The following is a 27702-nucleotide window of genomic DNA, read 5'->3' as shown; positions in this document are numbered from 1 at the left end:
AAAACCAGCTGCTGATTGGAACCACTGCATTTTTATTTTGTACTATAAATAGAATTCCCCTCTATTTCCCATTCCCTTACACAAGTAAATGAAACATGTAGCTGCATGTAACTCCATCCAGTAAAATACCAGCACAAATGGCTTTTAACCATGAGGTAAGCTAACCGTGTTTCGAAGGCACTCTGCGTTTCATTACAGCTGCATGCTTTACACTACCCTTTTGCGTTCGGCAATACTGCCATCTCTTCACATACTTCTTGTTGACCTCAGTGGTATGTGAATGCTCCTCCTGGATCTACGGCTGATGCCATCAAATTAAATCTGCTTCGCTCTTCCCCAGCAGCATAGGCACGTAGGTGAACAAAATGATGGTGTTTTGGTATTGATGTGGTGATTCTGCATTGTGATGTGTAGCACACCTTTGTTTTTACAGAGCTGGTTTTCTCAGAGGACGATCCCATCATTTAGTCGGTTGTCCACGATGAAACTGGCTTACCAACATGCAGCTGACGTACCCAGCTCCTGCTGGTCACCTCGGAGTCATCTTGACCTTCAGTCTCTCTAACGAACTGCTGTACGTAGCTTTTTATGCGAGTACGTGAGTATATGTTGAGGAAACTGCAGGTTCTGCTGGGTGTTTGGACTTCAGGTACTTCGCTGTCCTGAGGCTTTTTGTCTTGGTTTTTGTTAGGTTGAGGGATTAAGTAGGGATGAAGAGGGGGGAGAAGATTTTGCTGTAGTCCCAACAAACGTCTTTTCCACTACTGGTGGTGCTTTTCTGCAGTGTATGACAGCAAGCAGTGCGGCGGTGCAGCGTGGCTGGGGCAGAGGCTCTAGCATTTTGGAAGACTCAAAGGAGGGCGAGGATTTGCAGTGATCTGGTAGTCTAACAAGTCGCACAGCTCTGACTAGCTGCTCTTGAGAGAAGTGTCTAAAGTGGAGGGAGCGCTGTGTAATTACTTCCAGACACCAAGACTGCCAGCTCCTGGATTGACATCTCCTTGTTGAGGTAACTGTTGTACTGAGCCGTGGTTAGCCTTCCACTCTTCAAGGCATCCTCAATTGAGAATTCCCTGCCAGACTTCCTGTCGAGGATCACAGATGATTCCCCGTTGGGACCCTTTATGGAGATCTCCTCCCAGTCGCATTCCTGACTCTTAAGTTTGACAAACAAGCTCCATTCAATGAGGCCAAGCACATGAGCTTCCTCCGGAGACATTTCTTTTCCTGTGTCGGGGTCGATGACCACAATGGAGCGCCTCAGGTGGTTCTCTCTTTGTTCCCTCTTGATAGCCACTGTCTTGAGGCGATTCTGGAGCTGCTCGATCTCTGCATCTTTTTCTCTGGACAACTGCTTCAGATCGTCCAACTCTCTTTCCAAAGCTTGGAATCTGGAGTCCAGGCTTATTCCACTGTCCATGTGGGTCATGTTTCTCAAATCCCGAGCTTCTGTTGCTGTGAGTTCAATCTCTGACTGCAGTCTCCTTGTTTCCATCAGCAGGTTCTGTTTCTCAAGGTGCAGTTTGTGGTTTTCCTCCCTGAGTAAGTCTAGCTCCTTTGATGACTTGGAGTTGTTGAATTCCACCTCAGACAGCCTGGTTTCGAGGCGGTTGATATCTGCATCTAGCTCCCTCTTACGCCTGCTTTCCTCCTCCAGATTGCTCTTCAGCTTTTGAATCTCATATTCTGTGTCTCCTTTGTCCACTTGGACACTCTCTGAAAAGACCACTTTCTCCTTGACCTCCATCTTCTCCAAAGAAAGGAGCCTCTTTCTCAGGGCTTCTAGTTCGGTTTGCAAGACTTGTCTCCGGTGCTTCTCTTCTTCTAGCTCCAGCTTGAGGAGGGAGTGCTCCTTTTCTTGCTGGGGATCTTGCTGAAGGATCACTTTCTGTTTCACAGTCACTCGTTCTGTTGTCTCTCTCTCCTGTTCTTCCAAGTCATTTAACCTGATCTTCAGCCTCTGCACCTCCAGTTCAGCCTCTCTGCGGGCCTGTCTCTCTTTCTCAAGTTCTTCTAGCTGACGCTCTAGCTCAGACCGCCTCCTCTGCAGCTTGCGGAGTTCTTCACGGAGGCAGTCTATTTGCTTCAACTCGCTCTCGATGCTCTGAGAGAAGGAGTTGACTTCAGCTTTCAAGGTGGGGTCTTGCTCGTACTTCACTACTTCCTGTTGGACCACTTTCTCCTTCACCTGGAAAAGTTCCTCCTCTTTCTGTCGTACTTTTTCTTCTTGGAGTAGCCGCTCCCTCTCCAGGTCAATGTGTTTCATCTGTTCATCTGCTAGCTGCACTCTCAGAGACTCCACCTCCTCTCTGGTCTTGGGGTCTTCCCGAAACTGCAGAATTTCTTGCACAACTTCCTTCATATGCACTTGAGGTTTGGTATCTTTCAAAGCTTGTATCTCTTGTTTCAGCTGGTAGATCTCAAGGTCCGCTCTTTCAATTGCTGCTGTTCTTTCTATGATTTCCTCCCGGAGTCGCTGTAGCTCCTTTTCGGTTTCTGGGTCATTCTTGTACTTAATGACCTCCTTAATGACTTCTTTGACTTCTACCAGTGGCCCTCTGTTCCTCAGAGCAGCCAGCTCATTCTGGCAGGTCTTCAGCTGTTCATCGCCACCTCGGTATCTCCTCTCCTGCTCTACCAGCTCCAAACGAAGGTTGGCAACTTCATTTTCAGCCTTGGGATCTGGGCGCACAATCTCACGCACTTTCTCATGGACGACCACCTTGGCGTTCTCTTCCTCCAGCAGCTGGATCTTCCTGAGCAGTTCAGCCTTTTCGCGCTCGTTGGAACGACCCTTGGACTTCTCATCTTCATACTGGCGCCGGAGCTCATTCACCTCTCTCTCAATGGCTAAGTCTTTCTCTACCTTCAGCACCTCCTTGACAGTAATTTTGCCCTCGGCAATGGCCCGTTCCTTCTCAAGACGTTTGAGTTTGTCCTGGAGGAAGCTGAGCTCTTCCTCGTGCTTCTGCCGGAGGGCACTCTCCCTCTGCTTGTTCTCTTGCAACATCTGGAATTCCATCTCCAGCTGGGGATCATTCTGCAGCTTCAGCACCTCCTTCTCTGTTACTTTCTCCTGCTCCTTGTTCTTCTCACTGGACAGCACAGCAATTTGTTGGCGTAAAAGGATGACTTCATTCTCTCTGGTTCCCTCCTGCCTCCTGAGCTCTTCCAGTTCTTCCTTGAGCTTCAGGATTTCATCAGCTTGAGCCTTATCTTGTTCAATACGCAGTACCTCTTTAACTATGTACTCCTGCCCTCCTTCCCTCTTCTCGTGCTCCAGAACACGCAGCCTGGTTTTAAGAGCCTCCAGCTCATCCTGGAGCACCTGGTTCTTGCGCTGCTCTTCTGCCAGGTTTTGCTGCAGCTTGTGGAAGCTCTCCTCCAGCTGAGGGTCAGGCACTTTCTTCAGCAGTTCTTTCTTAATAACGGTTTCTTGGGGCTTCTGGTTTTGCAGGTGGACAATGTTGTTCTGAATGGCTTTGATCTCTGCTTCTAGCTGTTGCCGACGCTGAGTCTCATCTTCAAGCTCTTTCTTCAACTTCCAGACTTCTTCCACGGGCCTTACGGACTTCTTGGTCTGGACAAAGTCTTGTGTCACTTGAACCTCTGGTTGCTGTTGTTGAAAAAAGAACGTGTAGTCAAAAAACCCCAAATAATCATACCTTTGGTGCTTATTTTCAGTGCCTCCTGTGACAAAACGACAGGAGGATGCTGAGCTTGGTTAATGGAGGTTGCCTGTTGCAAACACTGAACAGGGGGTATATGCAAACAGGCTGCTCTTGGACTGCTCTGTGGATTTCCAGCCTAAGAAATGCTTTCTGCACTGCCTGTTGCTGCCAGGACAAAGCCTTTAGCCTCGAAGGACACCATTCTGGTGTGGGTTTGGGAAATGATGGGGAGCTTCCTAGGGCAAGTGGGAGATGGGACTGGGGGAGAGCAGAAGGGTTGTCTATCTGATTGAAGTGTCTGCTGCTTAATGATTCTGGGGGCACAAGACACTAGCTAGATTGGTTTCCAGTTCCAATTGTAATAGCAAAGGCAAGCGTGTGTGTTGTTTATGCAACTGTCCTTTGAGTATTGTGTTGCCCCTGATGGCCACTTACCTGCCGCAGGAGGCTCTGAGCGAATTCCAGATTCTGCAGCCTCTGTTTGTTCACAGCATTCACTTCAGTGAACCTGGCTGCCAGAACAGCTTCCTACGGAACAAAAACGTGTTGAGAAGAGATGGTGGAACCAGGGGTGCTTGTTCAAGATTCGCTGAATAGAAACAACAGGCCCTAAAGAAGTAACCCTGGGTGCTCTTCTAAAAACCTTCTACAGCAGTGATCTGCCACACTTTGGGGGAGGAGGAGTGATTCTCGTGGGCGTGCAGTCATGTACATTCCCTACTCAAGGTCTGCAAAAAGAGATGCAGGCGAGGAAGAGCTGGGTGGGCACTTCTGCCTGCCTGCTGGGCAGGGTGCGTTTGAGGCAGGCAGCAAACACCTCCCGTGTAAATAAGTAACCTGTGGCCTGCTGTCGGTGGGTATTTCTGTCTAGGATGCAGTCTTTGGTGGTGAAATCTCCCTCTCTGCTTGAAAGTCTGGAGAGGGGGGAAAACCTTTCTGGTTTTTCACTTTACTCCCCTCACCTTTCTCCCCTTCAGAAAGTGTTAAATCCAGCTTTTTCCCTCTCTCATTCTGGCCAGGTCAGCCCATCCCAAAGAAATTGATGGGTTAAGAATGATAGAAAATCCCTTCCTCCCCCCATCCTCTGCAGTCCCCTCTGGACCAAGGTCGCTGACACTAAATATAACTGCTGGGCCCAGGGTCCCATAAGCTGCCATCTGCTCCAGCTCTCTGCAGGCTGCCCCTTACTTACCTCCTCTTTCACTTTCGCGGCTGGAGACTGGAGCCTGGGCTTCTTGCTCATGTACCCATTCCGGCCGTTCTCTAGGTCAAGGATGGACCGGAGCTTCTCAGCTTCCAGCTCATAGTCCTGTGGGAAGAAGTTCCCAGGACAGTGAGATTACTGAGGCCCCGTCACACACAGGTGCCTCCAAAACACTGACTTTAATGCCTTCTTCCCTTGACCTGTGCTTTAGGGAAGCTGCTGAGGCTGGTGGGACACGGAGACCTCCCAGCAGGTCCTGGGCTGGCTGCTGCCCTGTGGCTGTAACCACACAGTGGCAGGTGGGGGCTGGCTGTTCGGTTACTGATGCTGGGCTTGGAATGGAAACCCTCCTCCCCCAGACTATAAATCTGAGCTACCTGCCGTGCTAACGGCCACATGATGTTTATGCTACAGTAGATACAACCTGGTTTTAGCTCATCGGTTGACAGAGCAAGGGCACTAGGCTTTCTTTAGGTGACTCCTTGCAGGATGTAGGGGATCCTGCCCCTCTACTCCGCTCTGGTGAGACCCCCCCTGTGGTGCTGCCTCCAGCTCTGGGGGCCCCAGCATAGGAAAGACATGGACCTGTTGGAGCGGGTCCACAGGAGGCCACAAAGATGATCAGAGTGTGGAACACCTGTGCTATAAGCAAAGGCTGGGAGAGTTGGGGCTGCTCAGCCTGGAGAAGAGAAGGCTCTCGGAGACCTTCTTGTGGCCTTTTGGTACTTAAAGGGGGCTTGTTAGAAAGGTGGGGACAGACGTGTTAGCAGGGCCTGTAGCAATGGGACAAGGGACAATGGTTTTAAACTAGAAGAGGGTTGATTCCGACTCGATGTAAGGAAGAAACTTTTTACGCTGAGGGTGGTGAGACACTGGCACAGGCTGCCCAGGGAGGTGGTGGATGCCCCGTCCCTGGACACGTCCAGGGTCAGGCAGGATGGGGCTCTGGGCAGCCTGATCCAGTGCAAGGTGTCCCTGCTCCTGCAGGGGGGCTGGACGAGGTGGCCTTTGATGGTCCCTTCCAACCCAACCCTTTTGTGTGATTCTGTGTTAGTGTCCCACCAGCAGAATTGCAGTCCTTACCTTCACTGCCTGCTGGTATTGCTGAGCTGTGGCAGAGACCTCCTGCACCTCCTGTTCCTTGCTTGCGATGTCACTGAGGAGCGCCTGGCATGCACAGAGATACGCGTCAGAGGGAACACGACATCCAAATGCACCATTCAGCCTTTTGGAGGGTTGCCATTAAAATTGCAACACTGAGAATTGGAACCTTCTCAAGCTGCCCTGCTGCATGTAAACAAGGCACGGACAGTGGGACCTTATAGCATAAAAATAAATAAAGCTAATAAGCATTTATATTTTTCTATTTTATGTTCAGGAGCTAGCTATGTTCTATTCCTTTTAGTGTTGTTCCTTCTCCTTTCCCTGGGAGGCCAAGGGTGCTCTCGGAAATAATTACCGCTTGGTTCTTCAGCTTCATTTCCACTTGCTGGATGTTGTCGGTCTCCTGTGGCTCGTAGTTGGGTATGTTACACAGGAACTGGTTGACTTTGTCGTAGTTGGCACGGTAGTTGGAATAGGCACTTCTTGCTTTCTGCAGGGTCTGTGTTCTGTGGGGGAAATCAGCTCAGCTTCAGCACTGTCACATCTCCTGCGTTTTCTGCAAACCCCTCTTAACCTGTCCCTGCTTCCCCTGCTCCCTAAAGACAAGAGATTTGAGTCAGCTGTTCCCTTGCTAAAGCTCTTGTTGCTGTTGTAAGAGCACTTAATCCTAAAGGCTGCCCAGACCTACCCACCCAGTGGATGCCAGGAACCTTTCTCCTCCTCCCTAGACCTCCCTGGAAGCCCTTCTGCAACTCCCTGTTCCCATGATGGTGTGCCTTTTCCAGATTCAGTGTGGTTCCAGCTCCACTGTAAATATCCCAGCTCAATCCTGTCCTGGAATCTTACCTGTGGTCAATTTGCTTGCTGAGGTTGTTGAAGCGCTGGTTGAGTTTGTAGAGCTCGGCTTCCTGCCGTTCAATGTCTGGGCAGTGCTCCTGGAACTTGCTGGCCAGGGTGTTGGAGCACGTCTTCGTCCTTAACAAGTTCTGCTCTGCTTCATTGAGCAGGAACCTTTTGGACTGGAGCTCGGTGCCCATGGCCTGTGGAAAAAGTAGGAGAGGGATTCTCCGGGGTTGCACACATGCCAGGCTTTTGTCACTGTTCCCTGTTAACTCCAGCCACTCCGCTGGAGCTGCAGAGGATGCTAAGGAATGGCTGGGCTGCAGCAGTGCTATGAGGTGTGGAGAAAAGCCAGTCAGAGGCTTGCAGAGCTTAGGTAGAGCCATCTGGTAAAGCTGATGGGGAGAAAAGCTCGCTCTTGCTCCCTTCTCACCTGCTAACCTTTAAAAGCGTGCAGAACGTTTGGTGCTCCTCATGCACTGGCAGGAACAGGGTTTAAGGCTCGCAACAGCTCCAGAAGGAGCTGTGAAAGCTTTTGCATGCTAGTCCAAACTTGGGGGCTTGATGGAAAAGCTGAAGGAGGACAGAAAATTCTGGCCTTCCTACGGTAGAAGGATTGCTGGTTTTGGCTGGTAGCTTTTTCTAGCAGTGACTATTCTCAAAGCCCTGCTAGTGGCCTGATACTGGAAAGCGATGGACCCACATTGCTTTTCCTAGACCATTTTGTCCTTTGCCATTAGTCCTTTCACCAAACCACAAGTTTTCAACTGGCATTTGGTTTCTGGTTTGGGGAAGGGGGAACAGTTTGCATCTAAAGTAGGTGTGGATCGCTGCAGTTAACCCGAGGTCCCATCTCCAGCTGTGGGAGACCATCCCTTTACTAACTGGTGGAAACTTGTGAGTTGAGCAGCTGTTACCCCAGCTTTTGGAAAGTGGTTTTTCATGTGGAGCATGTCCATAGGGTAGAAATCTGGCTGGAGAAAACACTCACCAGCAGCTCTTCTTTCTTACGGTCTACCACCCGCAAATCCTCTGGTACTGTGTCATCTACGACCAGCTTGTTCTCGTAGGTAGACAGCAAGTCTCGGCCTTGTTGGAGGCTCCTCTCAAGGTGTGTGGCCACCTCCACTCTGTATGGACACAAGAGGAAAGGTGTTTCAGCCTGCCCGCACCTATCTCCTGCAGGATCCTACGTTGTGACTTAAGCCATGACTGACTTCTCTTGGGCAGCGCTGAGCAGCTGGACCACGCGGTCGTACTTCTTGTTGGTGTTCTCCACCTTGTTCTTTACCAAGGTGGCACTGCCAGTGTTTGGCACCGATTCGATGAAGGCCTCGCATTCCTGGATCTTCCTCGTTTTCTCGGGTTCAATGCGACGGACCTCGTTGGTGATGTTCTGTGGTAGGAATAAAGCCATTATAGGAGCTGAACTAAACCTTGTGGCTACAAAGAAGCTGACCCTTGGCTGCCCAGTGTGAGAAGGGAGGGAGGTCAGGGCTGAGGGCTTGTGTTTGATGGCAGATGTCTTTCAGTCCCATAGGGGACAAAAGGATATTTTCTGCTGACTTTCTGATGACTTGTATCTCTTCTGGGGCAGGCTAGCTAGCCCTTAACAAGGAAATTGTGGCTGGGGAGTGGTTCCCAGCAGCTCTAGCTCTGTCACAAATGTGCTGGACTCATCTGGACCACTGGGCTTTGCAGCCTGATGGAGGAACGCTTGCCTGGATGTCAAAGCGCTGCAGGCAGTTGGGGCAATTTGCTTTCACTTGTGGTGGCACCTGGATTTTGATGTAGCCCTTGGCAGGTGATGTAACCAGGACCTGAACTTCTCCTAAACCGAAGGAGGTTTGTGGCACGGAGCCTGGCTTAATTAGGGGTCTGAAGGAGAGGAAAGGAGCAGGATGCTATGCTACCAGCAATGGGGCTTGGCGGAGCAGGTCCACAAGGAGAAACAATGCCCTGGACCATAAGTGTTTTCCTGCTCCTTTCTGAGCAGGTGATGGTGGTGGCAATGGTAACATCCCTGCTGTGCTCAGAATGCAGGCAGGATCAAAACCTGAGGGCTCCCCTCTCCTCCCCATAGCCTGCGCTCTGCAGTCGTCACCTTTTTCCCATTCAACCTTTCTGTGACTGAACTGAACCAGCAGCAGGGCAAGGGTGTTTGACTTCTGAGGCTGCTTAAAGGGCTGCTCCCCATCTCCACTGGAAGAAGCAACTAGCTGTAAGCATCATCCCTGCATGCTCCTGGGCTCAGGGAGTGTTTACAGCACCCAGCATACTCAGGACCACCCTGGAGACCCCCTGGGACCACAGTCCTTGCATGGCACCATCTGTCTCCTTCCACAGCCCTGTACCTTCAGGTCCTTGGAGCGCTCAGTGCTGTCCTGCACAGCCCGGCTCTGCTCCAGCGGTGGACGGAGATTTGCTGTTATTGCTTTCTCCTGCTTGTCCAGGTCGCTGTTCACTTTCTCCAGCCCTGCCAGAAGCTGGCGTCCCCGAACTGACGCAGCATCTGGATAATGAGGGGGGAGCAGGTCAGAGCCAGCTGGAAGCTGGGTCTAGGCTCAGTCCCACCAGTGAGTGCAAAACCCACATCCCCCTCTGTTCCCTGTGCCCTGGCTGCTCTGTACCACGAGCATCCCAACACTGTTGTCCCCAGGACCCTTAGGAGATGTGAAGCTCTCTGTGATGTACCCCCAGGATCAGCCACTACCTAAGCTCAAGGCCACAGCAGCTTTTTTATGCCCTAAGCTGCCCTTCCTGAGCCACACCTCCAATGCTGTCTGCCTTCAGCCCCTCATAGCGCTGCTGGAGGATGTTCTTGCAGTTGGCCGTCTTCTCCTTCACGGTCACATAGCGATCTGCAATTCTGCAAAACGGGACAGTGTTGGCATGAGGTCGGAGTCAGGCTCTTGGCCCCTTGATCACGCTGGTGCTGCTCTGGGAAGGAGGGGCAGCTCTGGAGGGGCTTGTGGGACCTGGCCCCTCCAGGCAGCCATGGAGCAAGTGAGGGACAGGTGCCTTTGCCCCACACTGGCAAAGGGGTCAAGCAGCATCTGCACTGGAGGGGTGAAAGCAGGGGAGAGGCAGCAAAGGCAGGTACCTGCCTGCTGAGGGAGGGGTGGGCAGTTCCCCGGCTGCAGTGGCCCCCCAGCAGAGGGGGGACCTGGCTCTGAGCTGGCCCCACTTTGCCAGGTGGGATCGTGTGTGCAAGCAGGAAGGTGCAGGTATCCCTCCTGGAGGAAGCCTGAGGCTTCCCTGCGGGAGTCAGGGCAGGAGCTCCCTGCCAGCGCTGCCAGACGGGGGATGCAGTGCTGGTGGCAGGGCCTGGGGCTGCTGGGAGCCAGTGGAAAGGCTGCTGGGGCAGCGAGAGGGTCCGGCAGGGGGCACGTACTGGTCTGCCAGCGCCATTGCTTCTGCGTCAGGCGGGGGGATCATGAAGCAGACCCCTGGGGCCCTGATCTTGTCTCCTGAGCTGTCTGCCACTTCCCAGATGTCTCCGCTGTTCTTCTGCAGGGTGTAGTGGGCTCCTCGGTTTATCTGGCCCTGGGGGACAGGAACCGGTCACAGCAGCAGGTCAGGAACCATCACCTGCCCTGCTCCGCACCAGCAGCCCCGGGAGCCACTCTTGGGGGGCAGGACCAGTATAACCTCTAGTCCCTCCTCTTGGCAGCCCTCACTTCTCCAAGTGTCTGCTGCTTGCCAAAGGCTCATGTGCCTGCTCCTCCCTCCCCCGACCCTCCAGGTATGAAGCCGTGCCTCCTTTTTGCAACAGCCAAGGCGAGTGAATTCCCACTAGGGCAGAGATGAGAAGGCGTTCCCAAGGCTGTGCTGCGGCTTTCCACTTCGGAGAGGCTGGCAGCTGAGTCAGCCCGAGCTGCTCGCTCCTTTCCAGGCCCCCACCGCTCCCGTGGTGTCTGCCGGCTTCGCTGTCCCATCCCTTTGGTCAGCTGTGCAGTCCTGCAAAGACTGATACCGGGATGGGGGGATCCTGCCGGGACTGTGCAAGTGATGGTGAGCTTCTTTGATCAGAAACGTGCCTGGACACCTTTATTGTCCTAGCACAGGGAGCGTGGGAATGGGACAGAGCTAGGCTGTTGCAACCTCCTGAAGGGCGTGCAATAGGCACGGTGTCTGCAGGGCAGATAGAGGCTGTGTTTCCCCCAGACCCCTCCTGCACTGCTCCTCCTGAGCTGTCAAACCTGCTTTCCCACCGGGGTGAGCACTCCTCTTGTCTCTGCTGTGGGAGACATCGCTCCTTCCCCACGTGCCAATGCCATCCCCAGTGCTCAGCAGGAGACAGTCCCCAGCAGCACCTCTGTGTTGTTCGAGGGATGAGGGAGCTGTTACCTGCTCGCCTTCGTACTCGCAGAGAGCCTCCACGGGGACGGGCTGGAGCGGCATCTCACGGCGGTACCGCAGAGGCAGGATGTGCTGGCTGCGCTCCTGCAGGGACTTCACCACTGCCTCGTACTTGTTCAAGGCCTTCTCCTGGTCCTAGCACAGGGCAACAACCAAAACCAGTAGGCAAATGGGGGAAGAACAAGCTTCTGGGCTCTCTAAGCTGGGGAGGAGCACATAACCATGCCAGGACAGACTGTGGCTTCTTTTTTGCTTATGCTAGTGAAAATGGCTCCTGGGTCCTGCTCTACAGCTGTTGTGTTTCTATGCCAAGTGCTCCTGCACTCTCCTGCTCACTTTTGCAGCCAGGACTGCAGCTGGGACTGTGCCCTGGCACTAGCCACCAGGCATCGACAGGTGTTCCCTGCTGTGTGGTCCACATCTGTGTGGCTGCACATTGATGGATAGCCCCGTTCCCAGCCATCAGCTCTAATTAGAGCCCTGTGACGAGGCTTGCTGTCAGTTGCTCTATTTCTAGCTGCGCAGGTGGGTATCCCGTAACATTGAGTGGGACGGAGCATGAAGGAGGAGAGGGATGGCTCTCAGGAAGAGCTATCGGCTGTCCCAGGACATGTGCATCATCTGGGCTTGCTGCAGCATGCTTGGGCTTGGGCTGGGCCAGGCCAGCGGCTCAGCTCAGCACAGCCCTTCCCAAGTGGGCGATCTCGCAGCCCAGCTCTCAGCAGCACAGCAAGTTCCACAACCTCCTCTGGCAGCAGGTCTAATTATGCTCCCACCCTTAATCAGCGCTAACTCAATGAAAGAACAAATAAAAACCAGCCCAGTGAGCAATTATGTTGCTATGGGAGAGGCAATCTCTAGCTAGAGGGGAAGGAAGAGAAGGCCAGGCAGCATGATCCTGCTGCCTGCCATGGAGAAAGCTGGGCTAGATGCCTGCATGGGCAGGGATGCCCCTCCATTGATGCCACAGGGATGCTGGCTCCCGCTGCTGCCTCCCCTGTGGTCCTGCCTCCGTCAATACTCACATCCAGCTCCCGCAGGAGAGACTCGAGCTGGTATCTGTCCTTGAACTCTGGGCTGAATTTTTGGTCCAGGTCTGTATCCACCTTCTTCAAGAGCTCCTGGGCATCCTTAGTGTCTTTCTGAAACTGGAGAAAGGCAGTCTCTTGTGAGAGAGGGTCCTGCTGAAACATGGAACGGACCCACCCCAGCACCCTGGTCCTTGCACTGCCTACAGCATCGATGGTCACCAGGAGCTACAATGGGCACCTAGACACCCAGAAGTATATGGAGAGAGGCAAGGCATCACTATTTCCCACGCTCAGGACAGCAGATCTAGGGGAAAGACAACCAGTGGCAGCTTATTGCATGGTCATCTCCTGCAGAGTTGTAAAATCCCCCCTTTCCCTGCCTTCTATTTTGTTTCACTTGGACAGCATCATGATGGTGCGTGGTGTCTCCATTGCCAGCGCCCAGGAGAAAGCAGAGCCAAGCCCTTCCACACACAAACCACCCCCTGGGGCGGTTATTCTGGCAGATACCCACAAAAGGCACTGCCTGGGCTGGGCACCACAGTTCAGCTTTGGCAACAGACTCATCATGTCAACACGCCCAGGCTGTGGGAGAGGAATCCAGCCCAACCTGCTTCCCAGCAGAGCCTCCCTGGCTGTCAGATGCAATTTATCCAGCAGACATCCGTCTGCCGAGCTCAGCTGGGACGCTGAACCATGGCGCAGGGCTCCCTGGGGGGCCAGCTCTGCTTTCTGCAGGTGCAGTTTCCCCACTTGGACCTGTTCCGCTTCCGAGTGGAGCATGTGAGGTCTCCCCATGCCTTGTTTTGGGGGTGAGGTGCCTCTGTGAGATACTTCTGCTGTCCTGCAGGCAGAGAGGCCAGCGCCAGACTGCAGCTCTGGAACCTCGGCACTGGAGCGGATGCTCTTTGCACGTCATGCTTTAGCCAAACAATTACTGACGTGTGGTGCTTGAACAATTATGACTTTTGCTTTGTCAGCTCAGGGTGGCCCTCCTAGCCTTAAAAGCCCTGTAGACTAGAGGACTCAACCCCTTCTACTGTTCCCAGAGCAGCAGGAGTTTGTTCGTATTCTGGGACCTCCTGCAGCCCACCACCTACTCCCCAGGCTGTGCTGAGTCCTGCTGCCCCCAGGGATCTGGTACCTTGTGGAAGTCCTCCATGAACTTCAGGTGGCTCTCCTCACAGATCAGCAGGTTGAGGTACTCCTTCCAGTCGGCGTGCACTGCCTCGATGTGAGCCTGTGACAGGGGGCGGGAGGGGGGCATCAGCAGGGTGCCCTGTGGTAGGGGGGAGCCTGAGCTGCCCACCAGAATGTACCAGTTTCCATCTTGAGCCAACAGCTCCCTGGCTGCTTCAGAAGCCACCCAGCTGCTCTCAGGTCAGAGCCAGGCTGGGAATACCGGACAGCTAGTCCAAAGCTGGGATGCTCTGGTGGGAGTGTGGGGTTGGAGTAGAAGGAGGTGGCAAATCCTGTTGTCTTATGTCCTTCTTCCCATCAAATGTGGAACTGCCACCATAATTTATCCTTTGTAGGCAGGTACAAGGTAATCGCCACAGGAATGAGGAAGGTGGGAAGAGCTCTTTAGGTTTATCTGGGCTCCTACAATGGTGTTTACACACCTGCAGGTGAAGGAGACTTTTTCCCACTTGGCATCCCAGGAAGTAAAGTCAAGAGTTGCGCTGGCACGAGGTCTCGCATTGGAGAAGGGCTGGGCGAGTCCCCCAAGCTGCAGGGTGGGTGGGTAGGATAGAACCATCCCTGATGCTCACCTCGATGGCATTCTTCCCAGGGTGATTCTGGGTGAGCAGCTGATCTCCATCCGCATGCAGCTTGTTGATGGCCTCCTCCTTCTCCTCCAGCTTCCGGTGGATGAAGTTCTAGATGGAGAGAGGTGAGATACTGATCCCCGCACCAAGAGAGGGACCCTGGCTGCGTCCTACGGCTGAGCTACTCTGAAAGGGCCTGAACAGCCCCACAAGACGGAACGTGTGATGTTCCCCCGCAGCAGCTTTCGCTTTTCCTTCCCTTGCAGATGTTGCTAACAGTGTGACTCTTGCCAAGTGAATGCTGAGGTAAGGGAGAGGAGAACGAGGAAACTGCCGAGCTTCCTCATTGCGTTACCTTTGGCAGGAGGTCAAGACTAACCTTATTATCTGCATGCTATCACCTGTACATCTCAAAGCCCTTTGTGATGGAGTGGGGGAAACTGAGGCACGGGGGAAGGGACGTTCCCTGCCCCCATCCAGCCCCCAGCCTGCTCCTCTGGCTCTGTGCCCCCCTCCCCTGCTGCACAGCACCCAGCCAGCATGGGCCAGGCTGCTGGGGAGTGGACACAGACCTCGTACTGGCGGCGGCGGCTGGGGTAGTCCAGGTTGTGGTCGCTCCAGTCGTAATGGGTCCTGTCCTTCGCCTGCTGATCCAGCCAGTAGAGCTTGTTGGTGCAGCGCTGCATGTAGTCCTGCAGGGAGTTCAGATCCTGCTGCCGCTGCTGGGAGCCGGCCTGGGAAGGGGCAGAGGGGACAGCTCAGCCCAAAGTTCCTCTTAATGGGTCCCCTGAGGGTGCCTGGCCACTCCAGCAAGGGAACCTTCAAAAGGGCTCTGCCCCTGGGATCCCAGAGGGCTCTTACCAGCAGCTTCTGGTATTTGGCTTGGAAGTCGCTCTTGTATTCCTGGTAACAGAGAAGGAGCAAGGTAGGAGTTAGGAGCATGTCTCTGGAGAGTGGTGGTCTGGCGGGGGTTTAAGGGTGGAGTGGGATGTGGAGGTTATGGGATTTGCCTCATCGTAAAGCTAGAGTCGGTATACGATGCTGGGCACTGCGGCTAGGTGTGGACCTGGGCACCCACCCACCCTGGTCTGGGCTGTGGCAGCTCGGCTGGTGGGATGCCCTCCCCTTCATCAGCCACTCGGGACAAGGCCAACCCTGTGGGGCAGTAGGGAGAGGGGCATGAGAGCTGACCTTGTTGCCTTCCTTGGCAATGTGTGGGCCAATGGCCATGACCTCGTTGTGGAAGATGTTGTGCTCTTCTACTTGGCTGTTGACCAGCGGCAGATCGGTCCCAAAGCCCTTGCTGTTTAACGCATCCTGTGGCACACGGGAGTTGGTGTTAGCAATGGGGGAAGGGGATGGGGCAGTTAAGACCTAAGAAACTCTTCTTGGAAGTGGCCATGGAGCTGGGCATGGATGGGTTCTGGTGTTGGGTGTTGGCAGCGTTTAGTGCCCAGGAGCACTTTGGTGAAATCTGCCATGTGGCCATGGGAAAGGCGGTTTGGAGTTTTAACTCTTTTCTGGCTGGAAGAGTGTAGGGAGTAGGATAAATTAAAAAAGAAGGGCTACAGAGTACAGCTTCAAGCAGGTGGTGACTGGGGCTGCTGAAGCAAGGACCCAAGAGGAGAGGCTGAGGCTTGTTTGGCTTGGGGAGGAGAAGGCTCTGGGGGATCTAACAGCACACTTCTTGTAAGGTGGTTGAGAAAGCAGGCTGTGCAGGGTGGTGTGTGGTAGGGAGATGAGAGATGACAGGCATGAATTGAAACGGGGGAAGCACAGACTGGATATAAGGAGAAGCTTTTCCATTCTCAGGACGGTGGGGTGTTGGAGCACACTGCCTGGAGAGGGTGTGTGTGGTCTCCATCCTCGGATGGAGAAAGGCAGAGGTTTACCCAAGCTCACCCAGGAGGTCAATGGCCAGGCTGGCACACCCCCGTGGGCCCCCCATCCTCCAGAGCTTTTCCTTTCTCAGCCCAGCTTCCAGTGGTGATGCCACTGCCATCACCTGCCCCTGGTGCCACAGCCGCTGGCCTTGTCCCATCATCTCCACACCCTCTCCTGCCACCCCACACCCCACCTCCTCCCTTGCTGCTCCCAGTACAATGCTGCCAAGAGGGTTTCCAAGAGCCTTTTTCTCCACGGGGAGATGGGTAAAGTCCTGCCCAGCTGGTGCTACTGGCCAGGCAGGGGCACTGATGGTCCCCTTGGTACCTGTTTCTCCTCGATCACTGTTGACCAGTTGACCTGGGGCTCAATATGCTGCAGGGGGAAGCTGTAGATCTGGTCATGTTTCACGCGCAGGTTTGCCACTCGTTCCTTCAGCTGCCGGATGCTGTGGGAAGGGAAAGGTGAGGACAGGATGCAGGGTGTGGGCATGGGCTGGCATTAGCATCGATAGCTGTAGGTCGTTCTCTCCCAGGCACCCACAGAGGGGGGGGGACTGTCCTTAGGGGATCTTGGAGAGCCCTGCACTGCCATGCAGGCTGGCAGCAGCCGTGTTGTGCAATCAGCTGGGGAAAGGGTGAAAGTTCCTGTGCACCCATCCTCTGCCAAAGGCTGCTCAGCATGTCTGCCAGCTCAGGGCAGGCTGGTGCAAGGGGAGAGTGTGGTCTGCAATTGCAGTGGGCAGAAAACACCGTGCCATGCTTTGTGCAGCGCTGCTATCGGCAGGTGTGCAGCTGTTCTCACTCTAGGGGTGCCCAAGGATGGCTGTGGGTTACACACCTTAATGTGAATTGGGGTGCAGAGGAGCTTGCGGTGATGCCCCAACTGCAGGCAGGAGCTGAGCAGAGCCCCTGGAGAAGCATCCTCCCGCCCTGCAAGGCTCTGGGGACAGGTGTGTGTGTCCCCCAGTACTCACTCTTCTGTGATCATGTCACCCTGGGGGTGCTTCATGTGCCGGGCGATCGCTGCATCTCCATCCAGCACGTAGAGCAGTTTGTCGGACTCGGTGAGTTTCTGAGCAGTCAGGTCCTTGTACTGCGCTAGCTGGCATGCCTTGATCTTGTGCAAGTCCTGGGCAGGCAGAGAGCAGGAGGAAGGGTCACGAGGGGAAAATAAACAGTACCCAAGAGGTCATCCCGCCACACCGCCCCTGGGCACGGAGATGGGCAGGAGCTCTGCCGTCTCCTGTCCTCCTGGTGATGTCTTTGGCTTTCCCCTCACCTATGCCAGCCCTGAGGGGTGGGAGGCTGTGTTGCCTCAGGAGGCATCATCCCCTTTGGGGGAGGAGGATGGTTCAGGCCCCTTCACCTCCGCCTTAGCCACCTGCTGGGATGCACGTCCAGGGGTGCACATCCCTGCTCTGCACAGTGCTACCCAGCCCTGGGTAGGGAAGAATTTCAGGGGCCCATCACCTGTTACACCCTCCCACCTCCTTCCCACAAGCCGGGGGAGCCCCCACACCCCTCCACTGCAGCCAGGTACCTGCTGCAGGGCAGGGCAGCCCCACACACGTGCCATAGGAGAGGACACGAGGGCACAATGAAATGGGAAGGGCTGCGGTGGGAGGGAGCGGGGGGACAGGGCTGCTCGGAGGAGCCCCCGAGCGCGGGGCCACGGCTTGCTTACGTTTTGCATTCGGGAGTCGGTCTCCACAATGTTTTTCTCCACCTGGTCGGCATTTTTCTGCAGGCGCTCTATGAGCTCGGTCAGCTCTTTGCTGGAGATGCTGGGGAGGAAGAGGGGGGACTGGTCACCCCACAATCATGGCCACCGCCCCACGCTGCTGCCGGGGCTGCCCTCGGGGTGCCATGACCCCGGGGGTGGCCGGGGGCCAGCCGAGCCTGCCAGGCACCGCAGCTGCGTGTGACTCACTGCTGCCTTGCTAACACTTTCCAAAATACTCGGCTGCGCTGCCAGGAGGGGGGTGGCGGGTGGGGACACGGTGTCTCCCACATGGTGGAAATGGGAGCGATGCGGTAGGCGAGCCTGAGCCTCCCTTGGCTTTGGAGCAAGAAAGAAAAGAGCTGTTCATAGGGGACAGGGAGAGCGGGGGGGTCCTGTGGGGAGATGGAGGAGCCTGAGCAGCAGAGAGGACCCCGACCCCCACTCACGCAGGCGAGCTGGCCTGTTTGAGGCTGTTGTCTGTGCCTGTAGCCTTGTGTGCACCCCATGTCAGGGTGCAGCCCTGCCTTGGGGCCCATGCTGTGCCCTTCCATCCACAGCCAGAGCTTCCTTGCTCTGCAAGGAGTTATTCACAATTTAAACCAAACAAAGGGATGGGGCAGCACACATTGCTTCTCTCTTTCGGTGCTCTGCCTCTTGCTAGGCACTGGTTTTTGCTCCCTGGGTGACTCTGGTCCAAGCCTCTCTGTTTCCAGCTGGGCAGGCAGGGTGCGGGGCCAGCCCAAGTATTCACAGCAAAGTCACCACAACCCGTGAGGCAGCGTTTGCATTGCCAGAGTTATTTTAAACATTTCGTCTCCTTGCTGTTGCTTTGGCCGCAAGGAGAGGGCCCAGGGAGCCGCGTGCCAGGGCTCTGCAGCCCGGAGGCAGAAAGCGGGGTGTGCTCCCCAAGAGCCCTGCAGCCGGGGGGCTGGTGGCAGGGCTGGGGCTTGTGTCCCGGCTGTGCTGCTTCGCCATCTGGGCTTAAGCTGAAGGTTGGCTCACTCCAATCCCAACCACTTACGGAGTGGGGATAATGAATCTTAATGACCTCGTTATGTGGTGGTGGAATTAATCTTTATATGGCACTTGGAAACGTTAACTGCTGGTATAGCTGCTAGGAGATGAGCTGTGTGTCTCCTGCAAAGGCTGAAGGGCAGAGCAGAGTTTTCTGGTGGAGCACCAGCAGCCCAGCCGTACCCATGGCGTGGAGGGTTCCTGCATCCCCAGGCGGACAGCATCACCCAGCGGCTCCATCAGCCTGGCTCCAGGGGGTCCTGCAGCACCTGGGTCCTTCACGGGGCAGGGGCTGACCTCGTGAGCTTCTCCAGAATGGCACGAGGCATGTCCTCCCATCTCCCACAGCACGGGGGGCCAAAGCAGAGAGCTGACACGGCTTGTTGACCGAGGCGGTCCTCTTCCAGTGCTTTGCGGTGGCTTCCCTGGACATGTGCCCATGCTCCGCTGCCAGCAGGTAAAAGCAGTACGTGGTCTTCTCCGCCCCGTGCCCCTCGGGGCCTGCATGCCGCCTCCCGCAGAGACACCCCAGCTCACTGCCTTTCCAGTGTGGGCACTGGGGAAAAAAGCTGGGCCAGCCTGGGTCTGGCCAGCCTCCGTCCTGGCACTGGTGCTGAGCTTCGGGACGTGTTCCTGCCTGCCTTGCTTGCTATTGCTTTCAGTGCAGCAGAACATAACAAAAGCGAGCTCTGGGCTTGTTCCTCCCTACCTCGAACCCTGCCCCAGGCTGCGGGAGCCTCGTAGCATCTGACAGCTCCACAGAAGTCCATGCTTCCCTGGGAAGTTCTGGCGTGGGCAGGATTTACACTGGTTTTTTTTTCTTTTTATAGAAGCTGCATCATCGGGACGGTACTTGGCATGGCTGGTGGTTTGTCTGTCACTGCTGCTGCTGCATGCCTGGCACCTCCTGATGAGCAGAGGGGTTGCTGTAATTATGGGCCCTCTCGCATCAGCAGAAATGAACCAAGTGGGTATTGCCAAGCAGAGGAGCAAACAAAAGGCTTGTTGCAAGTCGTGCAGCAGCTGCAATAATTGCAAGGATGAGACACATTTTCTGTTCAATAATCACAGCTGGAGGGTGCAGGGGTGCACTGGGAGATGAGGTGCGGGTGGCTGGATCCCACTGCAATGGTAGAAGCAGCTCTTCAAAATCCACTTTGCATCATCCCATGTAAACCAGGGAAAATGTCAGATGAAATCAGTGGAGAGAAAGTGGTTTGAAGCCGGGTGACTAAAATGTGCTTCACGTGCTTGTGTGTCTGTGAGTGATGGCTGCTCAGAGCTGGCACCTCCTGCAACCTGAGAGAGCTTGCAGCCACGAAGGAGCCTTCCTCATCTCTCACCGGCGAACTGGATGCTGCCTGAGCTTTGAGGGTGGGAGAGGCTGATTATCCAGGTGGGAGCTTGTGATGCTTCTTTGCAATAGCTGGAGCTGAACTGGCACTTAGTGGGGCTTGGGAAGAGCTGGCAGGGCTTGCTGGCCCGTCTCCACATTCCCTACCTTGGTCTTGATGTTTTCTAGCAAGCCCAAGGATGAATTTTCAGCGTTTCAGTGAATCTACAGCATGGATGGAAAAACCACCCCAAAAAGCAGAAGAGGTCTGGGGCTTTTCTAGCACTGGTTTTGATTGAAAACTTCTAAATTGTATGGAGGAAATAAAATTAAGGATGGATCACTTGGGATCCATGGCAGTGCTGCGTTTCAGCCACAGCTTCACAAGCTGCTGCCGGTTTGATCTAGCAGAGCTGAGCTTTGCATCAGCAAAACTGATCTGGGGTGCCAGGAACCCGTGAGTGCAACACCCAGGCCCTGACCCTCTTCCTCAGGTACTGGCTTTGTCAGGATGGTTTGAGATGGGGATGACGTGTCCGGGTGAGGATGTGCCACTCATCCCCTTCTCCCCACTCTTCCCCTGGCTCTGAGCCATGAGCCCAAACCACCCTGCTGTGGCACTGGGGCTGCCTGCGCCCTGTCAGCTGGTTCCTGAGCTGGTGTCACTGCCCCCCGTCATCCCTCCCCGTGACTCAGGGAGCCCCGTGCTGGGGCACAGCCACCCTCCTCCCCCAGCCCCTGCTGTACCCGGCAGGCGACAGCCCCTTCTCCATCACCACAGGGAGCAGGAGTGGGCGCTGGGGCTGGGGGAACGGGGAGGGCAAAGGATGGCGTTTCCTCGTGTCATAGAGGTCAGTTCGCCTGGTAATCCAGAAACTACTGTTTCCATGTGCAGTATCTGGGTGACCAAGGGAAAAGAAAATGCAGAGCTTGCTCAGAGCAAGCAAGGGCATGCTCAGTTATAATGTGGGCATGGCTCTGCTGCTCAGCCGCGGCTTCCCTGACGCACAAAACCCGAGCTGTTTGCTCTCTCCACCTCTGTGGTTTATGTGAGAGTCACCAGCTGAGGTTTTGGTACAGGGAAATCTAATAAAAACCTCCCATGGGAGCTGGGTCTCCAAACACCTGCTGCAGCGTGGGGGGAACTGCTCCTCCGCGCCCCATCCTCTGCTGAACGTGGCACAGGACCCTGAGCCGGGAGGCTGGCTGGTGTGTGTGCCAGCTCCCCCCACAGCTGCTTCAAATGCAGAAATGAGAAATGTTCAGAAATAAATACAGAAATCGGAGAGATCTTATTCTCTCTTATAATATCTCCGATTTCTTTATTTATTTCTGCATACTTACCACTTCTGTGCCACAACCAACTAATGTGGGCATTACTGATATGAGACCATCAGCCCTATTAATAACCTGCCTGTCCCCACCATAGCTGGGTCTGCGTTAAACCACGAGGATGAGCACGGTCCCTGCATCTATCCGGGTGTCAAGCAGGGTGCCAGAGGGGTTGGCTGGGAAAGCTGGCCAAAATCTCCATGCCAGGGAATGGAGGAGGTCAGCTTCCCTATGCCCTTCATCTGCTGAGAGGAAGAAGATGCAGGAGAAGCACGGGGTGATGGGCGAGGCGGTGAGGAAGCCTTGGCCAGCCTGGGAAGGGTGCGTGGCTGGGCTTTGCAAGAGATGGCTCTTTCGGGAAGCTGCTGGGAAGAGCTGTGGGTGCATCTGGGCTTTGGAGCGGAGCTGCTGGCAGGGTAAGGCGAAGGGCTGCTGAAGCCAAAAAGAGAGGCAGGAGAGGGGATGGCTGGAGCACAGAGCAGAGCTGGGGAGGGATCACCCAGCAGGGAAGGGCAGCACACAGGAGACTGAGCGGAGGCAGGAGCAAAGGTGCCTGGGGCCACGGCCCTTGCGAGGCTCCAGCAGAGGGGAGGGAAATGCAAAGCTTTTCTGCTAAAATAGATAAGTCTCTGTTTAAAAGATTGGGGGGCGGGGGGGGGGGGCGGGGGGGAAGGGCCTGGAAAAACTGGCTTTGCCTTTTCTGGAGAACTTTTAACATTTTCTGATCAGGAAGGAAAAAATGATATCACTCACACAAAACACAAAGCAGCGTTTGGCAGAAGTGCTATTTCTTTTCAATGCTGCCTTGAGCAGCCGCAGCATTGCCTGGCTGGTGTGAAGGACCAGAGGTTATTCCTGTGAGGAATGGGAGGGTTTTTTCAGGTTTCTCCCAGCTGGGGAGCTGGGAGGAGGCAGCTGCTCTGTGGCAGGCATCACTTCACCTGTTTACCACAATTCTGATCTCAGGTGATGCTTTCTTTCAGAGGGGCTTGAGTTTTACTTGGGCTTTGGGGGCTTTTCTTAGGGGTTTGGTTGTGGTGGGTGTTTGGTTTGTTTTTTTTTGAAGAGAGGTTTTTGACGGACAAATATGATGCTAATTACTGTCATATGGAAACTTTGCTGCTAAAAACTGGACTTTTTTTGTTTATTCCCATTTTTTCTCTATTTCCATTAGGTTTCACCCTCACTGAGAAGAGCATTTTTTGGAGCAAGCTTCCCCAAGGCCGACACCTCTGGGATGCCTGCAGGATCACACCCTGGCTTTGCGCCTGCTGGCAGGTGGTAGGAAATCCCTTTGATCTCTCCAGTTTCCTTTTTTTCCAAACAAGGAGGCTGTTTCACTGATCCCCCCAAGTGAGCATGTTCAAATACATGCTCTGGGAGTTCTGACTGCTCCAGCTGACTGTCGTGCCCTGGGAAGGCCCCTCCTGGGAGCTTGTCCCATGAATCAGAGACACTTGCTGGGAGGGTTACTGGGAAGGGCTCTCTCCTGCTCCTTCCCCCAGCTCAGGGATGCTGGCCCTGCCTCTGCCCTCCTGTTGGGAGACCTTCCCATGCCAGCAGCTTCTTGCAGGTGGGACCACTTGGCCAGGAACAAGCGAGTTGGCGGGTCTGAGCACGGATCGTGGTCCTGCTTACTGCATCCTGCTAGTGGGATGTGCAAATGGTGCATCAGACAGTGACCACCTACTGCTGCTCTCAGTTCTGTTTCCATTTAATTTCCATTTCTATAGATTTAATAAAATGTATACCCATGTGTGCACTGCTGCTAGGGACCACACTTTAGGAAGGACTTAAGCTGCACGAATCCTACAGAAGGCACACAGCAGCTACCACTGCATGATATTCCCCCATGCCACTTATGACTATGCTGGAGTGAAACTGCAGCAGAAGGCACAAGGGCTGGGCTCTGGCTAGTGTAATTCAGGCTTGGGAGAGATTAAGATCTGGCTCAAAACTCTGGAGCAATGTGCTGTCAAGCTACCCACGTTAGGGTGTAGCTGGACAGCAGGGTTGCCGTGCTTAGTCCGGCTTGTTTCAGTTCTATTTATCTTCCCTTGTAGTAATGGTGATATATTATTGTAATGTGCATGGAAATTAAAGCAGAAACAGGCCAGGCGATGGTGAGGCTTGCTCCACCGTAAATACAGAGCAGCTCCCCTGACTCACCTGCTGTCTGGTCCTTCATGCTGACTCCAGCCCGACCAAACAGCCTCTAGAAATGGGTGCCAGCCCTGCAGGCAGAGCCCTCCCTGCTTCTGCCCCAGCCTCCTGCAGCCCCTCTTAGATGGGGACTGGGTCCTCCGACACCATTATGGGTCTTCAGGGCTGGGAGCCCTCCTGGATGGGTGCTCTCACCTGAGGACCCCAAGGACCTTTCCTGCTGGCAGGAGGGTGAGTTTCAGCAGCAACTTCTCATGGCTGAGCTGTGTTTTCTACCTCCCAAGCCTGGACTTTCTAAGAGAGAAACCAACCTCCGGTTTTCTGTGCCTGGCAAGTGTTTGATAGAATGTTTGAAATGAAGGTAATGGGGAAGGAGGGCGATGGTTTTCCCCCATACTACATACCTAGTCAAGGCTTCTGACTTCCTTCCTAGGGACAGACACACACGCACATTTGAGATATATATATATGATGTGCTAACAACACGGTAGTCATGGCCAGTCCCAGCTGAATCTCCAGGCCCCTTACAGTACTGGGATGGGGTGAGCAAGAGAAGCGTAGAGCAACCAAGTCCATGAGAGAAAAAAAATGTTAGCATCAGCATCCATGTTCCCCAAACAAGGTAGGGAGATGCCCACACACCTACTGACATGCTCAGAGATGGATGGGGGTGGCTACTGAGACCACAGCCCAGGCCACAGCTGGAGCAGATGTTCCTAAGGAGAGACTTGGACCCTGGTCCTGCTAATTTGTGCATCAGAAAAACAAAACCACAGGGAGCTGTTGAGAAGCATCACCTGCACGCTGCAGGTCAAGTAACCACTGGTGCTGCGAGTGGCATTAGGATGGATGGGGATGTGGTCCAGGGTGCTTGGCATGGAGCATTGCCGTGGTTTTCCTCCAGCCAAGCCACGGCATTGCGTGTGGCCAGCGTGCTCCAAGACTCAACCAGTGCTGCCAAGGACAGACAAGCCGTGGCAGGCCAGAGGACCTGGCACCAAGTTGTCTTCAAACCATTGTGGCTTTGCAGGATTTAATGCCACTCCTTTCCCCGCCGTTGCCCTATTAGAGCTTCAAAGCAGGCTGGCTTTCCTCCTTACTAATACCAGCATGGGGCTGACCAGCCTCCAGACGCGGAGGCGGTTGCCACACATGGCTCCTTCCTTGTTCAGAGAGGGGCTTGGCCCCCGTGGGGACCTGCACCCCTGGCACGGCGGCAGGGATGGCACGGGAAAACCTGTCCCTGCCCCCCACCCGAGCTCTCACCCCCCTGTCCCAGGCAGGCTGTGAGCAGCTTGGGGATAGGCAGGGGCGCTGCTTAAATCCTGCATGCTCCAAGGCACTTTGGATGGGAGGCTGAAGGGCCGATTTGGGGCTGGGGAAGGGTGGCTGTCTGCATCCAGGGGAACACAGTGTTGTTTGTGGGTGGATGACAGCGTCTGGCTTGAGCTGCACAGATCGTGGGGATCTTGGCTCTCCAGTGCTGCTCACTGAGATGCCCCCATCATGGGAAGGGCTCTTTTCACATCTGAAGAAGCCACCAGGACTCCCATCAGCTCATCAGGCTGTGACCTGCTGTAGGACGGCACCTCCTTGGCAACCCCTGCGTAAATCAGCTGAGCTGGTAGCCCTGGCTCCTCACTGGTTGCAGGAAACCTCCAGTACCCTTGCATGCTTGCCAAAGCAGCGTTCGGTCATTGCCCTGCCACTGCTGTGCTTTGACTGCTCGGTCACCAGCGGTACCTTGGCACTAAGCCATCGTCTAAGGTGTAGCCCCTGAATGCCAGCTGTGCAGCCTCGCCAAAGCGCAGGATGAGGCTGGGCTGTACACGGTGTCGAAATCTCTGTCCCTGTTTACAGCGGGGGCGGTCGGGCTGATTTTAGCAGTGTTGCTCTGTTTTTCTAGCAGGAAAACTGGGCGGGAGCCGGCTGGGAGCCTGGCAGTGCCTGGAGCAGGGGACGGGAGGCAAGAGCTCCTTGCTTCTTCGCAATCCTTTTCCAGCAAGTTGTTTAACCGGTCTGGCACCGGCTTCCCCATCTTGATGGTGGGGCTGTTTCCACATGGTGGGAGTGTTCCCTGGATTCACAGATGTTTGTAAACTCCAACGCAGGAATTAACAAATTGGAGCTAACGAGCACAGCCATCCCTGAGGTGCGCACGGACAGCCGGGGTGCAGGGGGGTGCCCGGAGGCCACAGCCCTGTGCTTCTTCCTCAGCCACCACCAGCCACCAGAAAAATAAAGATTTCAGTCTGGCCCGCAGCCTTCAGAGGTGCTTTGGCACCTGCCCGGAGCCAGCTGGGCTTGCAGACAGGGCGGTGGAGGGACGATCGTGTTCCCAAGCCCCATCCGCCGGCAGATGACATAAGCACGGGGTCCCCAGTGCTGGCAGGGCTCGGAGTGCAGCAGTGGGGATCCCAGCCACAGCCCCAGGGTGGGCACCCAGCATGGACCAGGTCTGTCTCCTCCTGCCTCCCAGCATCCTGATGCTGCTCAGAGTCCTGAGCTGCAACCCAGGTGTGCTGTTTCTCATTTTCAAGCCTTCAGCTAGCACCCTTGAAGACTAGAAATGCAACCAGGTATTTAGGCCATCCTTTGACCATGGGAATGCTGGGGCCACCAGGGAGGTGCATGCTGAGCCTCAGGGGGCTCCGTGCCACCCCCGTCTCCTCCTGCCAGCCCTCCCCAGGGCAGGAGCTGGCAGCAGAGCATGCCTCAGGCTTTGGGAGCCGGAGCCTGGGCGGCCCTGCTGAGCCAGCCGGGCTGCCGGGGGAGCCCGTCCCCAGGGCTGAAGCTGGAGCCCCAGCCCAGAGGGAACTCAGCAAACGCCAAAGCCTGAGCATCCACTGTGCCAGGGCAGCACCCTCCTCTTGAGGAACACCCCTCCTACACCCCACAGCACCGCACCCATGGGCAGGCAGCAGCGAGAGGCTCCCCAGCTTGGAAGACATAGGTGCCTTCTGGGATGACCGATCCCTTTCTGGGTCCTCAAATGCACCTCAGCCCCTGTACCAGCTCCCCAATTTCCTTCCTAGTGGGGGATTTTTGGGACCCTGGCGGCTGCTCTGAGCTCACTGGCCAGGGCAGGTGCCTCTGGGGAGGGATGAGCAACCCGTGGGCTCAAATGGGCACCAGCCATCCCGCTCCACGTGTGCCAGAGCCCTGGGAAATGCAGGATGCGCTTCTGAACCGATCTGAACATCTACCTCAATCCAAACATCCACCTTATTGGGAACGTGTCCCCTGTGCGGGCAGGGGCTGGGGACCACCTGCTCTCCTGCCGAAGTGCATGGCACAGCCCAGAGAGGGGCTGAGCCTTCTCGGGGAGGGGGGGGTGTCTTTTCCCTTATAGCAGTGACCTTTCATGAGGCACATCCAGCACATGCTCCTATTTTATGACCAGTACAACTGAAACGTGTCTCTGCTCTGTCAGGGAGAGCTGAGGAAAAGATGATCGACAGAATACTTGGTGGGGATGGAACAAGTGGGTGAAGGCTGAGGGCAGCCCGAGTTTTCTGCCCTGAGATTCTGACCCTGCACATGCCTGGGAAGCGAAAGACCCTGCTCCCGGGAGCTACCGCTCCGCAATGCGAGGGGGACCGGGGAGAAAACATCTTAGTGCCCCCACCTGGCACAAATGATGCGAACCCAGCTCGGAGAGGAGCTGACACCTCGGGGATGCCCACACCTCGGGGAGTACCCACACCTCAGGGGTGCCCACACCTTGGGGGTGCTCACATCTCAGGGGCCTACCCACACCTCGGCGATGCCCACACCTCGGGGGTGCCCACACCTCGGGGGTGCCCAGGCTCCGCCAAGCCGCGGCGCCGGGAGGGGATGCTGCGGGGCGGGAGCTCAGGGATAGCGGCGCTGCCCGACCCGGCAGGAGCGGGGCTGCCCGGGGCCGGGACACTCACCTTTTCTTCTGCGCGGAGGGGCTGTATTTCCCTTTGTTGCGTTTCCTGAAGAGCGAGTGCATCGCGTCCCCGGCACGGCGCCCGCCGCGCTCCCGCCTGCGCTTCCCCCGCCGCCGCCCGCAGCCTCTGCACCGCCACCGGGCGGGGACGGGGCCGCACCGCCCCCCGCCTGCCCCCTGCCCGCCTCCTGCCTGCCTCTTGCCTGCCCCCTGCCCGCCCCCTGCCTGCCTTCTACCCGCCCCCTGCCCGCCCCTGCCCCCCCACCCCCGCAGCATCCTCCCCCGGCGCTCCCCGGCTTCCTGGAGGGCTCTGGTGGAACCCAGTGCTCTCAGTTCCAGCCCTGCTGGGGCTGC

General features: G+C 55.5%; 1 protein-coding gene across 1 annotated transcript; it reads right to left on the bottom strand.

Moving 5' to 3' along the window:
* Window positions 1-12: 12 nt before the first annotated feature.
* Window positions 13-27495, bottom strand: PPL (periplakin). Its single transcript, XM_027801790.2, has 22 exons — window positions 27350-27495; window positions 17552-17651; window positions 16842-16996; window positions 16193-16313; window positions 15173-15298; window positions 14843-14884; window positions 14554-14715; window positions 13985-14092; window positions 13357-13452; window positions 12207-12329; window positions 11170-11316; window positions 10214-10365; window positions 9591-9688; window positions 9174-9331; window positions 8037-8215; window positions 7811-7949; window positions 6826-7019; window positions 6335-6485; window positions 5959-6042; window positions 4864-4980; window positions 4107-4199; window positions 13-3616 (listed from the first exon to the last, which is right to left on the bottom strand). The coding sequence occupies exons 1-22, from the start codon at window positions 27409-27411 to the stop codon at window positions 932-934; spliced, it is 5292 nt and encodes a 1763-aa protein (XP_027657591.2). The 5' UTR covers window positions 27412-27495; the 3' UTR covers window positions 13-931.
* Between the last annotated feature and the right edge of the window lie 207 nt (window positions 27496-27702).

The sequence above is a fragment of the Falco cherrug genome, chromosome 4, assembly GCF_023634085.1.
Source record: "Falco cherrug isolate bFalChe1 chromosome 4, bFalChe1.pri, whole genome shotgun sequence".
Lineage (NCBI taxonomy): Eukaryota > Metazoa > Chordata > Aves > Falconiformes > Falconidae > Falco > Falco cherrug.
This window is presented reverse-complemented; position numbering and strand designations above follow the sequence as displayed.

What these genes read in the sequence shown, in the direction of transcription:
- PPL (XM_027801790.2), bottom strand. Translation starts at nt 27,411, where the DNA reads ATGCACTCGCTCTTCAGGAAACGCAACAAAGGGAAATACAGCCCCTCC. An exon ending in GAAGGCAGACAGCATTGGAG is followed by an intron (nt 9,332 to 9,590) that starts GTGTGGCTCAGG and finishes CTCATTATCCAG; the next exon opens with ATGCTGCGTCAGTTCGGGGA. An exon ending in TGAAGCTGAAGAACCAAGCG is followed by an intron (nt 6,043 to 6,334) that starts GTAATTATTTCC and finishes TGTGCATGCCAG; the next exon opens with GCGCTCCTCAGTGACATCGC.